This window comes from Diceros bicornis, chromosome 13, assembly GCF_020826845.1.
Source record: "Diceros bicornis minor isolate mBicDic1 chromosome 13, mDicBic1.mat.cur, whole genome shotgun sequence".
Classification (NCBI taxonomy): domain Eukaryota; kingdom Metazoa; phylum Chordata; class Mammalia; order Perissodactyla; family Rhinocerotidae; genus Diceros; species Diceros bicornis.
Genome location: NC_080752.1, coordinates 48,270,763 through 48,288,109, shown reverse-complemented (window position 1 = coordinate 48,288,109; position 17,347 = coordinate 48,270,763). Strand labels below are relative to the sequence as shown.

The window sequence follows — 17,347 nt, the reverse complement described above, 5'->3', positions numbered from 1 at the left end:
TCAGGGCAGGCACTTGTCAGGGTCTGTCCTCAGCTTTCCATCCTCTTTTTCTAGAACCTTCCACAGTTGATCACATCTACTTCCAGGGCTTCAACCTCAACCTAAACACTGGTGACTTTCAAATTTGTTCCCCACTTGCGTATCAGTCTACCGGTGACATATTTTAAATAGCTTCCCCCTCAGACATCTCCAACGCAGCCCATCTGTATTAGTCTGCTCTGGCTGCCATAACAAAATATGATAGACTGCGTGGCTTAAACAACAGAAATTTATTTTCTCACAATTCCAAATGCTAGAAGTCCAAGACCAAGGTTCTGGCCAGTTCACTTTCTGGTTCGGGCTCTCTTTCTGGCTTGTAGAGGGCTGCTCTCTCACTATGTCCTCACATGGCCTTTCCTTGGTGCATACAAGTGTAGAGAAAGACAGCACAAGCTCTCTGGTGTCTCTTCTTATAAGGGCACTAATCCTGTCTGATCAGGGCCCCACCCTTATGACCTCACTTCACCTTTATTAGTTTTCTTAGAGGCCCCATCTCCAAATGCAGCCACTTTGCGGCATGAATTTGGGGGAGACACAAACATTCAGCCAATACACCATCCAAAACTGAGCTCACCATCTCTACCCCCCACACGCCCCCTGCTCCTGTGTCTCCATCTTGACGAATAGCACCACCATCCTCACCATTCTCGCCATCACTTGGCCTCATCTCCACCTCCTCCTTCTCCCTCTCCCACCTCTGACTGCATTCACAGATTCTGTGGGTTCTCCCTCTGCAGCGTCCCAGCTCCTCTGTCATTGCTCTGGCCGAGGCCCTCATCACCTCTCACTTGAGTAACAGCACAGTTCTCCTACCCAGTATCCCTGACTCCAGGCCTCTCCCCTACCTCCCACCCACCTGCCACATGCAGCACAGTGATCTTCCTGGAACCCAAATCTGGCACGGTTCCCTCCTACATTAAAAAAAAAAAACTTTAATGACAATTTCCCATTACTTTTAGGATAACGTGCATTCATTCACGTGGCATCCAAAGCTCTCCATGATTTGAACTCTAAGCCAAATTCTGCTCCTATGAACCCATTTCAGGCAGAATTACAGATTATTAATCTCTCCAGTCCTACAGGGCCTAGCCCACAGCCTGGCCCCCAACATGTGCTCAGAAAAGCTCTCAGAATTAAGTTGCAATGTGCCCTTTACTCAGGCACAATCAAGCACCCTGCCTCAGCACCTCTCAATCCCGTTTGCTCACTTCACCACCTCTCAGTGCTCAGGTGCCAAGAGCTCATGCATCCTCCACTGTCCCCGTAGGCTTTGGAGTCGGCCAAACCCAATTTATAATTGACTTCAGCCATGGGCTCTGGGTGTGATCTTCAGCCAGTCCCTCCGCATCTCTGAGCCTGAGTTTTCTCGTCTGTGAAGAGGGCTGATAAACGTGTATCTTGCAGGGGTCTTATGAGGACTCAGTGTGGTGAAGCGCCCAGCTTAGGGCCTGCCTGGCACTTAGTAAACATGCGGCTCAAAGCCAGATCTCCTCCCCTGATTCCCAGTCCTGCGGCTCCTCTCCCAACCTGCACCCGTGGCTCAAAGCTTCAGAATTCCCTCTGCCCCCGTCTTAGCCCTCCTTTTATCCAGCTCCTAGGGAATTCCATGCAGGACAGACATCTTGGTGGAGGGATGGGCGGGTAGCTGAGATGCAGATGTTCCACAGGTGGCATGAGGCATTTGAGGGCAGAGACCCCCCCCCCAGGCATGCCTGGTCCTGTCATCATCAATAACCCCCTGCCCCAGTTCAGGTAGAGAGAAGCTTCCTTGGGGTCAGACAGGTGACACTGCAGTATCATCCCTCCCCCTCATTAAAAGTGAAAGCCCCTGGGTGGGAAAATTGGGGGAGTTATTTCCCAGGAATTCTTCCAATTCTGCTGTCGCAATCCTAGGTTGGGGTGGGGGTGGGGGAGTCAGGCTCTGTCAATATCTGAGTACTCGAGCATAGAAGCTCAGTCCCCCTCCATGGGGGCAGCCAGCTGTAGGAAATGCATTCATAGTTGCAATTGCTTTGCTTCCCAGTAGGACAAGAAATATTTAAGGAACAGGCAATTAGCACTCACCAGAAACATTATAAAATTACATACAACTCGCTAACAAGTTTTAGCATCAGTCTGGGAGTCTCCTTGCTTCCTGACTGGAGCCTGGAATCTGGCAGCCTAATGCTAAATCTGGGAGGCTGGCCCAGGGGAGGTAGGAGCTGGGGCCCTGACCCTGGAGGTATGGAGGAGCAGGGCAGTAGAGATTATGCGGAAAGGATGCCCAATAGTCCAGGGCACTCGTGTTGGAGATGACGATACCTGGGTATTCAACGCTCTTTAAGCCCCTGTTATGTGTTGCAGACACTGTTCAGGACATTGGGGCTAGAAGAACAGCAAGACAGTCTGCGCCTTCACCCAAGTCATAGTCTGTCTTTATTAAAGTCAAGGAAGTGCGAGAAGATGGGAAATATCAAGGAGGGGCAGCTAACCTTGCTTGAGGACTTCAGGGAAGGCTCCCTAGATGAGCTGGTATCTGAAACCAAGACTTGCTTAAAGGATAGAAAGGAATTAGTCAGACATCCCTGAGAGAGAGAACAGGTTGGCTGAGAAAGCTGACGTGTGCCTAAGGTTGAAGCTAAAGCGTGCACAGAAATAAAGTTTGAGGGTAGGTAGGGAGAAGATAGCCAAGACTAGCCCTCTGCAGGCAGTGCCTCCATCCCCTTCTCCAGAACTTAACTCTGGTGGTAGGCCCAGGTGAGCCCCCTGAAAGAGAAGGTGTTGGAGCAGGGCTAGAAAGGAAGCCAAGGGCAGCAGACCAGCATCATTGACCCCACTCCTTTTCAGACACTGCCTTTCCTCCTACAGAATGTCAAGCATGTGGCCATTTTCACCCTCAAGTCTGCTATTTCAAGACACCTCTGCTACTTCTTATTTCATCCTCACAAGCTAAGAGACCCAAACTTTCCATCTTCGGCCAGGAATAACACCAGGCTTGTTCCTAAGACACTCACTGAGTTTCCATGATGCCCTTAGAGCTTTCTCAGGCACTGGGAGCTGGAGTTTACCTAGATTCAGGCAGCAGCTGCCTCCTCTCAGGAAAACCTGGTGGGACCCATGCTATGCTCAAGTCTGTCTTGGCTCCTGGGGGCAGGGGTGGCAAACAGCAGAAGATGCTGCACCATTAAAATTTAGCAGGAAATAATTTGTCAATGAGATAGACTTTAAATACATGGGCTTTTGCAAATGACAAGCTCCAGTTTGGGGCAAATGCAAACAGCTTGGAGTCGACCTAGATGTTCTACATGTCCATATTCATTCCTGTTTCCCAACCTCCTTCAGCCTGTGCATACCCATGACAGTGTGGTGGAGGAAGGAAATGGGGAGGGAAGAATGTCACCCACGTAGTCCACTCACACCTCCATCCTAATCATGAAAATCCCGCGCCGAGAGAGATGTACAAATACCCAGAGATACACATACAGATACTGGGTCTCTTGCCTCCTGTGCCTTTCCCATCATCAGAAGCAGAAAAGTGGAGTGAGATGTAATTCTAAGGAAATCCATGAGATTTCCTGGGCATGCCCAGGGGCCATCCTAAGCACTAAAGATGTCCTGGTCACTCAATAGGAGTTTGTGCTGACTGAACAATGGATCTGTAGCACTTAATACGCGTGAGACACTGTGCTTGGTTCTCGAGATACAAAAAGCAGAAGGGATGGGACCCTGGTTTTGAGGAACTGACAACATTTCAAGAAAAAGCTTAAACATCTCATCAGTCACTGAACCAAGGCTCTGCACGGTCTCCCTCAGGCCATCTCTCTGGCCTCATCTCTCTTCACCATCACTTCCTGCCACACTGAACTTCTGACAATTCTCCAGACATTTCTCCTTTCCTGCATCTTTCCTCCCATCCTTCCCTCCATCATCCCCTCATCATTCTCAAACATTTATTGAATGCCTCCTCTGTGTCTTGCACTCTACTAGAAGCTGGGAGTAGAGACAGTTCAAAAACACTGTCTCAGTCCTCAGGAAATTTTCCATTTAACAGGAAGAAATGCATACCAAAAACTGCAGCACTGCAGCTATAACAGAAAATTGTCCAAGGGGGCTGGAAGAGAGACAGAGACAGAGACAGAGAGAGACAGAGAGAGAGAGAGCTCTCCTAGCCTGGACCATTCGAGGGAGGATCCCAGTGTGGGAAGCTCTTGAGCTGACAATGAAAGATGAGTCTTCTTCTGGCAGACAAGCAGGGGGTATTCTCTCAGGAAGAGAGGACAGCAGGTGCCAATTTGGAGCCATGTGAGGGCCAGCTGAGCTCTGCCAACAAGAGGACAATAGTGACAATGAGGAAACCCCTACTGTTACTGGTTATGTGCCATGTGCTGCACATTCTGACAACTGTCTTATATACACAGGCTCATTAAATCCTCAAAATAACCCTGAAAGGTGGGTGGTATTACTACCATTGCCATTTTACAGATGACAAAACTGGGGCTCAGAGAGAACAAGAAATGTGCCCAAGGTCTACTGCCTAGTGTCAGAGCCAGGATTTAGATCCAGGACTCTCTGACATCAGAGCCCTCGCTCGTCACCATCACACTATCTTGCTTCCCTACAGGTGGCTCCACTCTATAAATCTCAAGGTCAGAGATGGCCAAAGATGAGGCTGGGTGCAAGGGGGTTGGCAAAGGTCCTGCTGTGCCAAGGAGTTGGGGTTTTAATCTGTGGATTTTGAGAAGCCATGGAAGAATCAATGAGCAGGGCACAGTAATAATCGGATTTTTATCTCCGAGCGACCTCGCACTGCTTTGCAAAGTATGGAATAGAGGGAGGAGGCAGGGAACCCGCTCTTGCCTGGTGCCGCCATCCAGGTGAGAAATTGTGAGGACTAGACTAAGGCAGTGAGAGAAGGGATGGAGAGCAGAGGGTGCCGGGATGTTTTGGAGGAGGAGCCAACACGAGGTGGTTAGTGAGGGCCGCAGGTGGGGAGGGGAAGGCAGACTCCAAGCTGATTCCCATGTCTGGCTTGGGCGACCTCCATGAAGCCTCTCCCTCTCTCCCAGCCCGAGGCCACAGCTGCCTCCTCTGCTCTCCCAAAGGCTGTGCGGCAGGTGCACACCTCCTCCCTTGCCCTCATCAGTTACGTTGTAGTTATTTCTCTACCCACCTGACTGCGAGTTCTCCAAGGGCAGGGCCATGAATCAGGCAGCTCTATATCTTTGATGCTGAGCATGGCATTTGGCACGGTTTCCATGCAATAAACATGAGCTGAACTCCCCCATTCAACAGAGTATTCTCTGTGTTCTGGGCACTGAGCTAACTGCTGGGTACAGAGTGATCAGCAATGCATGATCAATGCCTGCCTTCAAAGAGCTTACATTCCAGCGGGTGGGGTGACGAGAAACAGGGAGGCCAACCTGGCAGCTAGTGGGGAGCATGGGGGCCGAGTTGGCAAGCCAGCTCACCCCTGATGCCCAACAGACAGCAAGCTCTGTGAGGGAGGAGATTTTTGCCCTTCGTTCCCACTGCTACCCCCAATGTCTAGAACAGTAACTAATCAAATGAATAGATGAAGGCTTACAAACGGCCATCAGGGCTGCAGAGGACAGGAACAGATGCCTAGAAGGAAAAGAAAAAGGGAAGTATCTAGGAGTCATGCCAGGGAAAGCGTGTTTGAGGAGGTGACGTCTTAAGCTAGAGTCTGTAGCGTGCAGAGTCAGCCAGTGAGGGGGGAGGACAGGCAGCTGCAGCCCAGGCCGAGGGAGCAGGGGATAAGTGAAGGAACAAATGAAGCCCCACCCTTGGAAAGACAGCACCTCGCAGCCCGAGCCCGGCTCCCCTTCTCCCTCCAACTGGCACTGCCCTTCTTGGAGCACATCAACTCGTGAATTTATAGAGACACATGAGGCAGTGCCTTCTGAACAGACGTTGTCATAAAAGAGGATTCCAATTTGATGTTAGAAATTGAAAAACCTGGGGAGAAGACAGTGAGGTTGATCAGAGACGATAGGAATTAAACAGCCGAGAAAGGGGAAGCAAATATGCTGAGCGGCAGAGCGGTCGTGATGGAATTCTGAGGCGTCTTTGAAGCGCTCGTCTCCTGTTTCCTAGCTTGCTTTTGGTAGGCAGACAGAGAGAGAGATAAACACTTATAAAATGGAATTATATGAAGCCGGATAACAGGAAACCACATGTGTGATTTTCTCCAAATCAAAATTTGGTTTGTCAGTTTGTAATTCTGGGCCCTGGCGTCAGGCATGGTCAGCTCCTGACCAGGAGGGTGAGGGTCATGTGCCTTTCAGGCAGGGCAGTGGAGCAGAGGGAGCCCTCTGCAGGAAGGCAGGGGCCTTGGTCCCTGTGTTCTCAGCAGGGGTTGGCGCTGGGCTTGGAGGGAAGGCCCAGACCAGGACAAGGGATGTCTGAGGGACAGAAGGCAGCCCCCAGCCCTCTCTGCCTTCCTGGAAGGAGCTCCCAGACTCTCACACCACCCTGCTCTGTTCTTCCTCTCCCCTCCACCCAATCCTGCTTCTGTGGTCTACACGTGCCCCCCCTCCAATGCCTTGGACCTCTTTGCCAAATGCTCCTTTAAACCTGACTTCCCCTTGAGGTCACCATTACCCAGGAACCCTCTCCACTGCTAACAGCTCATCAGACCCCATCAACTTCCCATTTGAGAGGTGGGCTCGCGCGCTCTCTCTCCAGTGCCACTGCACCTGTGTGTAAACCCCTTCTCCTTGATCCTCGTCCTGTCTCCACTTCTGCCACTTTCCAGCCTCCTCATCAAGGTCATCAGTCTCTTCCTCTCTACTCCAAGTCTTGCCATGACCTTGCCTCTCAGTTTCTTGACCTTCTCACTTCCATTCAGTGCACTCCACTCTATCTTCAGCTGGACCTTGACTCCAGCACCTCTGAAATCTTAACTCGCCCATCCTGCTCTGGGGCCCTTCGTCCCTCAGCTCTCCCACCCGTTACTCCCTCTGCTCCTGTTCATCATCCTTCCCTGACCTCTTGTATCCCCTGTCCCCTCCTGCTCTCTTCACTTATTTCCTCCTTTAGCCCCTATATCACACTTGAGCCATTCTTCAACAAGAGCCTCAACTCCTTACCCCACTGTCCTTCCATTTCTCCAAACCCAACCCCACCCCTCAATCAGTCCTGCTGCTCCTTTCCCCACTTCTACATGAACCAAGTTACGGAGGGGTCTGAGACAAGTCACACAGCCCTGCTTGGTGGTACCCCTGTAAATGAGTCATCTCCAACCTCCGTGGGCCTCAGAGATGCGTGGCAGTCCATCTAGCTGTGATTCCCTCTTCTCCAGATGACTGCTTCAGACATTCTTGTCAACGTCAAGTCTTTTCCCCCATGACCAGTCCCTCGCCTTCAGCAATGACCGTGACCTCTTCCTCCACTTAGAAAATAGAGCCTGTGTCATCACAGGATCTCCTTCAACCTCTTGCCAACCTACCTGAAAGCTCATTGTAATCCCCTCTTCCCACCTGTCATGAGGGCAGGAGAGTTTCCTGGTCTCTAAGGCTAGCCCCACAGCGTGCTCTGGGTCCCGTGCCTCCTTCCTTCTCTAGAGCCTCATGCTGTCATCCCCTGTTTCTCCTCCATATTGTCACCTAACCATTTAATCTCTCTCTCTCTTTGTCTTTCCCTAGCATTTAAATATAGTCAGTGTTCTCCCATCTTAAAAAATACTTTTAAACCACTCCCCTCAACACCATACTCCTCATGAGTTACCGCCTAATTTCTCTCTATTCCTTCACTACCAGGAAATGCTTTCTGTAAAAGTCATCGACTCTTCCTGTATCGTCTTCCTCTTCTCCCACTGGGTGTTGGCCCCATCGTTACTCTCAGTCTGCTCCTGCCAATATCAACAGCGACCTCCTCTTGCTAACCTGCTTTTCAGTCCTATCTAAACTTTCCTGCCACCTTTGATGCTGTCGATTTCCTTCTTGAACTTCGTTCTTCTCTAAGCTTATGTGACCCCACTGTCCCAGGAGTTTAGTCTAGCATTCCACTGGCTCCCGTGGTGTTCCTAACTGTTCTGTCCAGGACTGACATCTCTTCTCATTCTCCTTGGGTGGTCTGATCCTTCTCATGGCTTCTTTTACCATCAGTGAGCTAAATCCCAAGTTCTATATTTCTAGACCAGACTTCTCCTGAACTTAAGCCCCAAGTAGCCATTTTCTACTAGATACATCCACTTGGAGATGCACAGATGCCTCAAAACTCAGCATGCCCTACTGATGACCCTCCAGCCCTACTCTTCGTCCTGCATTCTTGTCTCAGGGAAAGCACACCCAGGTGCCCAGGCCAAACCCTTCAGTCAGTGAAGACCACTGCCTCTCCTGTAACCCCTATATCCTCACTCTCGGTACGGCCTATGGCTTCTTCCTGCTGTAGACCTCCCAGATCTTTCTGCCTCTCTCCATCCCCTCTGTCTCTGGTGCCAGTCCGGAAGGCTATCAAAACATCTCCCAGATTACTGTGAGCCTCCCACTAGAATAGAAGCTCCATGGAAGCAGGGCTTGTGTCTGCCTTGTTCTCCATTGCACCCCCAGTGCCCAGCACAGTGGCTCACACTAAGTAGACACTCAAATGTTTGTTGAATGAAAGAATGATCTCCCTGCTTCCAGAATTGCTGCCCCCAGACCATTCTCCAGACAGCAGTCAGTGTGATCTTTTAAAATACAAAATGTGAAATGCTAAATAGAATTAAACCGTTGATTGACTTCCCACTGCCTGCTATCTAAAGTCCGGTCCCGTTAGCAGATTGCACAGGTCCTTTCATGCGTTGACCCTGCATGCCTTTTCCAGCCGCATCTCTCATCACCTGTCGAAAGTACTTGTGTTTGTAGAAAGACAGTGTTGCACAGTGGTTAAGAGCCCTAGAACCATGCAACCTGAGTTTGGATCTCAGATCCACCACTTCCTAGCTCTGTGACCTTGGATAATTCCATGATCTCTCTGTGCCTTAGTTTCCTCTCCTTTAAAATGGGGATGATAGTATCTAGTTCACAGAGTTACTGTAAGGATGAAATGTCAATATTTGTAAAGTGCTCAGAGTGGCTGCTGGCACATAATCAGCATTAGAGTTATTAGTTACATAACTAAAATTTAGTTATAATAATAATGATTAGGGGGCCGGCCCTGTGGCGTAGCGGTTAAGTGCACACGCTCCGCTGCTGGCAGCCCAGGTTCGGATCCCGAGCGCTCACTGATGCACCACTTGTCAGGCCGTGCTGTGGCGGCGTCCCATATAAAGTGGAGGAAGATGGACACGGATGTTAGCCCAGGGCCAGTCTTCCTCAGCAAAAAAGGAGGAGGATTGGCATGGATGTTAGCTCAGGTCTGATCTTCTTCACAGAAAAATAATAATAATAACGATTAGTTAGTTATGATCACTGATGTCATTGCAATCCTACAAACAGTCTTTGTGTGGGTTCTTCCCACCTGAAGGGCCCTCCTTCTCCCTTCTCACCCGCTTACTCCTTTCTTTCTTTTTCCAGCTTTATTGAGATATAGTTGACATCTAACATTGTGTAAGTTTAAGTTGTACATGATGATTTGATATATGTATGTATTGTGAAATGATTACCCCAATATGGTTAGCTAACACCATCACCTCACATAGTTACAATTTGTGTGTGTGTGTGTGTGTGTGTGTGTGTGTGTGTGTTGAGAACTTTTAAGATCTACTCTCTTAGCACCTTTCAAATATACGGTACAATATTGTTAACTATAGTCGCCATGCTGCACATTACACCCACAGAACTTATTCATCTTATAACTGGAAGTTTGTACCCTTTGATTACCTTCACCTTTTTCCCACCCCCATCTCACCCACCCCCACCTCTGGCAACTACCACTCTACTCTCTGTTTCTATGAGTTTGGTAAGTGAGATCATACAGTGTTAGTCTTTCTCTGTCTGACTTATTTCACTTAGCATAATACCCTCAAGATTCATGCTTGTGTCCCAAGCAGCAGGATTTCCTTTTTGTTTATGGCTGAATAATATTCCATTGTGTGTGTGTGTATATGTGTGTGTGTGTATACCACATTTTCTTTATCCATTCATGCACTGATGGACACTTAGGTTGTTTCCATGTTTTGTCTATTATGAATAATACTGCAATGAATCCCACTTATCTTCTCACCTGCTGACTCCTGTACAGGCTTCAGGCCTCAGCTTAGACATCAGCTCCTCCAAGAAGGCTTCCTTGATGCCAGGGCTGGGTCTGGGATGAGGTGAGCAAGGCACTCACCTTGGGCATAAAATTTAAGAGAGGTAGGGGATACCAAAAAATTCAGTAATTAAGATAAATAATATTTTAATGGTGTATTGTTAAAAATCAAGAGTAACACAAAATATCCAAGCTAAAAAATATCAGCATTTTAAATAACAATAGGCTCTCATGGCCAGGACTAGGGTGAGGCAGCTGAGGTGAGTTGCACAATTGCTGGCTTGGATCTGGTTTTTATTTTCAGTTTTGTATTTTTCTTCATGTTGGGTTTGATTTAAATGCATTAATTTTGATTTTCTAAAAAAAGTATTGCACCAAGATATTATTTGTCTTGATTACTGAGGTTTTGGTGCTGCCTAAAATTTTGTGCCCAAAGTTAGCTCCTCGCTCCCTACACCCTATTTCTGTCCCCACTCCAAGGTTGAGTTAGGTGCTCCTTCTGGGCACTTCCACAGCACAAATCACCCTGTGTCATAAATACCTGTTTCCTTGTCTGTATCAGGACTGGATCGTTCAGTCCTTGAGAGCAGAGCCCATAGCCAGATCTCGAGTGTCTAGCACAGACACTGGCACACAGTAGGTGCTCATTATATGCTTCTGATCACGTTGGCGGTAGGTGAATGGGTGGGTGTGGGCATGTGGGAAGGGCTATGTCCACACATTGAGGACGGCTGGGCAGAGTCCTCTCTCCACCTAAGGACACTGGTTCTGTTGAGCTGACCACACCCTCAGACTAGTTGCTGTGGGCAGGGACACAGGGAGGTGTACCCTACATTGATATCTTTTACAACATGGTGGGGCCTCACTAAGAAACCTTAAATCTGGGTCCTGTCCCGGCAATAGGATCCAGCTCTGTCTCTAAATACTGGGTAACTTTCATCAGCTCTCAGAAGACCTGCAAGGCCAGTCCTGGCCAGAGCAGGTTTGAGGACACTTGGGAGAAGGAGGGCCTTGCTACTTGCTTCTCCAGGTCAACTTGTCACAGGGACCCCTTCTTCCTTTCCTTCAGATACCCTGGAGCTCTGGGACCTGGAGCAAAGGGGCCCCTTCCCAGGAATGCCTCAGTGTATACCCTCCCCATCCCTGGCATGAGAAAAGCCAGCTTCAAAGGAGGGCTCAGTTATGCTTCAGCAGGTGTGTGTGTAGAGGGTGAGGCCAGGGGGACGTGCGAGAGGAGAGGTGGGTGAGCTGACCTCTACCTCCAGTAAGGATGTCTCCAAACTTTGGGACAAGCTCATGGGACAAGTATTCCACAAGAATGTAGACCCACCGTCCATAAATCAAAGTTTATGGAAGTTTATGGAAGCACACTCCTGGTGCACACAGACCCCTTCCTTCCCCCCACATCAAGGACTCTAGATATTTGACTTAGATCACACACACACACACACACACACAACCTCAGCCATAGAATACCTTGTTCTGCTAGCTCTCAGCAGACAGCTGGGGACCCTCTTTTTCCGGGTAACAGGAATGTGACGATCAAGATCCCATCCATATAAGGCAGTCCATGGGGCGAGGGGAGCAGAGGCAACCGTGATCAGCCCACAGAAGCCCACCAGTTGTGATAAGAAATCTTTTGTAGAATCATCCCTATTGAGTTCACACACAGCAACTTCAGGGACTGTGACTCCTGACAGCCCACGATGGTGTCTACAGAAAAAGTAGGGTCCCTTTGGCCTGATGATGTTGGGAAGGCATCCAAAAATGTTTCCTGATTACTCCAGCCCCCTCGCTCCCGAATCATAGACCCCCCACATTCCTCACCTCACCATCTGTCACTTCATTCATTGCTCCCTGTGTTTCCCGCAGGAGGCCTTCTTCCCTGGGGATGGAGCTCTTCCTCCTCCTCGTCTCCTTCCTTCCCCACCCCCCTCCTCCGCGCTTTGTCTCTCACAGCACCAAGCACAGGGCTGGTGGAAGTGGGGGTGTCTCCGGAGGAAACTCCAGGGACTTGTCCAGGACGGATTCCTTTCCTGGAGCATCTGGGTCCTGATTGACTCTTCCGCGAGGCAGCCAGCCCATCACGCCTCCTGAGTCCAGGCCCCCAGAGCTGTCTCAGGGAACCCACTCCATGTCTGACTCACCACGGCTGAATCAAATGAACTTTAAAAGCGTACTTAATGAGTCATTTGTTTCATTTTACCTGATGCTGTCTCAAATTGAATTTAAAAAGTATCTTCGTGAAAGTGCTTCCGTATCAGAAGGCAGCGAATCTCGGTTCTCACTTAATCTCTGGTTTGGGGAAAGGCGGGCAGCAAAGCATCAGCTGCCCTCTCGTCTTGTGCTTGCCTCTGCTGCTCAGGCATGGACTGCACTTAGGACCCATCAAGTGACGTTAGTAATCCAAATGCAGAGCCACCTTCAGCAAGGATGTCTCCAAACTTTGGGACAAGCTCGTGGGATAAGTATCCCACAAGAATGTAGACCCACCTTCCATGAAGGAAAATATCCAAGCCCCTAGAACACTTTATGTGGACACGGAGTCTCAGGCATTTGATAGCTGGAAGGCCCATTTATCCAAGGGTGCTGTGTTTAAACAGGACACTGCAGAATTTCTCATTAAGGATGCTACCTGGGTCACTCCGAGCACTGACTCACAGCAGAGGTGCAGCAGAGGGTATATATGGACCTCCAGCTCCAGGAGCGGTATGAAGTCACTGTTGTCTCTGTTTTCTCGTCTTCCTGTCTTTCAGAGATCGAGCAGGGAAGTTGCGGCGATCCTGGCATTCCTGCCTATGGCCGGAGGGAAGGCTCCCGGTTTCGCCACGGTGATACACTCAAGTTTGAGTGCCAGCCTGCCTTTGAGCTGGTGGGGCAGAAGGCAATCACGTGCCAAAAGAATAACCAGTGGTCGGCTAAGAAGCCAGGCTGCGTGTGTAAGTGAGCGGGGAGGAGGCCGCTTTGGGGTCTTGACTGAAAGGCAGGGGCCCGTGTCCCACCTAATCCAGGGGCCTCATCCTTGGGATCCTTGCAGGTCGTAACAACAGCTTCACTCTGGTTGGTTTCTTTTGTTCCTCGCCACGTTGCTGGTTGGGTGCTCATTTCTGGCAGTAACGTAGACTGTGGCACTGAGAATGATTGCTCTTGATGTTTAGGGACCTTCTTAAACTCATCTTGTCCTCCATGGTGATCCTTGAGAGCAAGGTAGAGGCCACCGGGGTTTGGTCCACCAGCCTCAGACCCAGACATTTCCTCCTTACCCTTGTTACCACCAGTGACACCAGTCAAGCCAGGGTGGAAGGGACTGGCAAATCCATAAGATGGTAGACTCTGTACCAGCCTCTGGATGCTGTGGGAAACCATGGCCTTGCCAGGATATAAGAAGTTTCCTCAAACTGCTTCTTCTCAGATTGGATTTGGGGAGGATGGGGATCAAGCTGTCTTTGCATTGTTGATCTTTTGGAGAAGGAGTTGGAGTTGAGTGCTCTGTTCTACGGAGATAACAAGGAAGCCCTTCTTCCTTCTTAGGTGGTATGACCATACCTTCCGGCACAAATAATATGTTAAGTCCTAGGTCCCAGTGGGACTGGCAAGTGTGAGGGGGCTGTGTGTAGCAGAGGGGGGAGCAGGCTTGGTCTCTGCTGAGAAATCAAAGGTTCCAGCTTCTCTAGGCTGTTACCTCTTCTTCTCCCCGCCCTCACCACCCCGCCTTCTCACCTCTTTCAATCTGCTTCTTTCAGGGGAAGGCAGGCAGCCTGACCCTCTGATCCTCTCTCCCACCTCAGTGGGCTTCTCAGGGTCTCTTAGTGCCGCATTCTAGAGAACGGTGGCCCCTCGGGGCTGGGGGAGGGAATAACCTGGGAGATTATATAAGAACATCCATGCTGACTGGGAGTTTGGTGTATGAGTTGGTGAGTTGGGTTATACTATGGTGATTATACTTTTCAAACAAAAAAAAATCACCTTGTTTGATTTGACAAAGCATTTTTGATGACTTGTGAGTGGATGTAAAAATTCTTGTGGAGGTTTAAACATCAAATCTCTCTTAGATACACAGTAAACCAAGCACCGTTCTTGAAAAAATAAAAATTGCATGAAATCTGTTCATCTCTTCAGCCTGATGTGGTTAGAATATAGTGCCTGGCATTGTTAGGGGTGCCAAGGGAACTAGGGGAGCAGGGAAGGTTAGTAGGGAGCAGCTCAGGACAAGCAGGAACAAAGGGGCGACCATCATAGAGACCAAGCCCAGGCCAGAATGACTGGGTGGAGTGGAGCTCTGTGGGGCAGGTTGGAGTCAGGGCCTCAGAAGGCAAAGGTACGGACTGTGGGAGTCCCAGGTACCATGAGGGCTTCATCTCTGAAATCCGTCTAGATAAAACAAGGCAGGGAGAACTGGAAAGAGTCAGGCCTCTGGGGCAGAGAGCTGGTTGGAATGAAGTGGGTAGCAGAGCCAGCCAGCTTCTTAGGACAGGATAAAGTTCCCTGCCCCACAGGCTGAGAGATGCAGGTAGCAGTATGCTCCCGGGGCACTGTCACTCGAGTCCTCCAAAAATTTACTTGACCCTTTGGCTCTTGGGAGTAGTTTTAGGAAATCTTTCTAGAACCTTCAGTAAGGGCAGAAGACCAAGAAGTGCTGCTGAGCAGGCCTTCGTTTCCAGGAATGAGGCTGGCAGCCTCTAGTGAGCTGGGCACTGGTTACGATCAGCTGAGAAGAAGAGGGCAGAACTGTCCTGGCAAGTCTAGAGTGGTGCTCTCTGTGGTTTAAAATGAGGAAGAGGAGCCAAGGCATACTGATAAGAACTGAAGCAGGCACTCTGGAGGGCAGTATGGCATTTCTTCTTCTGGATGATTCTGGGATATAGGAGAATGTCATCCCCCAGCCCCTCCCATCACTCAGATTCTTCTGGTCATCTGGGTGTAACAGAGCACAGCTTGAATCTCAGGGATGCTGGTTTCAGAGGAGGAGGCTGGAGAGAGCCAGCTGGCCCCATGCCTTTGCACCACATAGCAAGGTCGCATTTGTGTTTCATGACGGTGAGGGAGCACCATCTGTTAGCTCTCTACTGAGTACCCTGTCCCTAAGCTGATGCTTCCACAGGTCCCAGGCTTTGCCCTCAGGAAACTCACAGTCTAATTCATGGTGAAAGGATGGTACTAAGAAAGTCCTGGTGCACTGAGATGACTTTGGATTAAAAATCTGGAGACTTGTTTCTTCGTCCTAGCTGAGCTTCGTGACTGTGGCCGGGGCATCTTCTCTCTAGATTTTGGTTTTCTAATGTATCCAATAGGGTTGTCTTCCATTCTGGCTCAAACATTCTAAGCCTCTCTGATCATGTTTACAGAAAAAGATAACGATGACTTGAATAGTCCTCACATTTTCCACAACGAATGCTTGGAAACCACTTCCTATAGTGGATCATTTACAGAATAGGTCATACTTTGGCTGAGGGATGATGTTAAACTTTGGTGCTCCTGACCCCAGATCAAACATAATATAGTCCGTGGTCAAAAGAAAAGAGACAACATCTGTAAGCGTCTATAAAAGTATAAAATAGTATAAAGTGGTCATAAATGTAAGTACAAAAGCACCTCCAGCAAAGTCAACATACGTGTTCTAAAATTTACCACACAATAAATATTAATACAATACTTAGCAAACAATACTGCTGTTTCCTTCTTAGGATTTGGAAGGGGATTGAGGAAATACTTTGATGGCTCAGATTTCTTTGAACAACTGTCCAAAGAAGTGCGAAGCAGCACAATGTTCTTCTCTTGAAACATTTTCTTCAAAACAACTCCTTGCTAGGGAATTGCCCTGCCGAGACCACACAAAGACACTCGTTCCTTCACATTCTAAAACATTTTCTGTAGCAAGCAGGGACTTGGGAATCATTTCGTTGGCTGATGAGCTGCCCTCACAGTCGTGGGTGCTCAATAGATGGTCTTTTTTCATCTAGGTTTTAAAGAAGATGCTGTTTCTCACAGTGAAAAACATTTTGAAAGAAAAGATGGAGCCAGCTTCTTTCCTCTTCCTCTCTCTTCCTCCTTGGTTAATTCACATCTCCAGGGATCCCTGTTCAAAATCAGTTGGAAGTAGTACCACTTTCCATCCATTCAACAGTATTTACCGAGTGCCTACCCTGTGCCAAGCACCAGGCATTGGCATCAGAGCTATTGAGTCTCCACCTAGGAAATGTGCTCAGCCTGGTGTCCTGGTGAGAAAGCTCTGGTCAGGTTGCGCATGTTCTTCAGCTCCCCAGAAGCTCTTCCTTACAAAAGGATAGAGAGCCTTTCTCGTATGATCATGTCCAGTTATTCCTCCCCAACAAGAGATACAATGGGAAGGAAGATACAAATAACTCTGATGGTGGTTTGCACGATACATGATGCTTTGTTGACAGGCTAGCAGAACACTTCACACTTCATAAGGAAGCCAGGAAACCAATTATCAGTCCATTAGCAGCCACTTGCAAAAGAAATTTCAAAACAGCCTTCACCAGAAATATGCCAAGACTGCACAAATGCAAGCTTTCCTTCGCCATTTTGTAAACCACCATGAGAAGGTGTGAACCCTAATTGCTCCGCTCCCAATGTATATGGCATGTGTGTGAAATGTGAAGGCAGGGCGTACTGGGATGTATACAGTGTAAGTCACAATTCAGCAGTCAAACCTTGAGAGACCAAGGGAGGGAGAAGTGGGTCCTTGGGTGCTCAAAGAAAATGTTACAGCGGGTACAGGGCTTGAGCTGGGCCTTGGAGAGGTGGGAGGTAAAGAAAGGTGTTCCACACAGGAATGCTATGGAAATGGTACCCTTCTGTCCCTTCCTCCCTGAGTTCCTCCTTCGAACCACCCCCTGACTCTGGACACACACATACTCTGGACAAAGGAGTGGATTGGGTCATATGGTCATCAGGAAGCTGGTCTCTCCCGTGGACTATTACTCTAGGGCAGGGTCTCTCACCCTCAGCACTACTAACATTTTGGACCAGATAATTCTTTTTGTGGGGGCAGTCTTTTGCATTGTAAGATGTTTTAACAGCATCCGTATCCTCTACCCACCAGATGCCAGTAGCATCTCCTGCCCGCCCCATCAATTGTGACAATCAAAAATGTCTCCAAACATTACAAAAT

The 17,347-nt window shown here is 48.9% G+C and overlaps 1 protein-coding gene across 2 annotated transcripts in view; it reads left to right on the top strand.

The window, feature by feature from the left end:
• Positions 1 to 17,347, top strand: part of CSMD2 (CUB and Sushi multiple domains 2) — a 606,380-nt gene that overhangs the window by 336,742 nt on the left and 252,291 nt on the right. For both annotated transcript variants that reach the window (XM_058553610.1, XM_058553609.1), the window contains exon 13: positions 12,969 to 13,151. In XM_058553610.1, the coding sequence (XP_058409593.1) occupies positions 12,969 to 13,151 (183 nt within the window). The remainder of the gene's footprint in view (positions 1 to 12,968; positions 13,152 to 17,347) is intronic.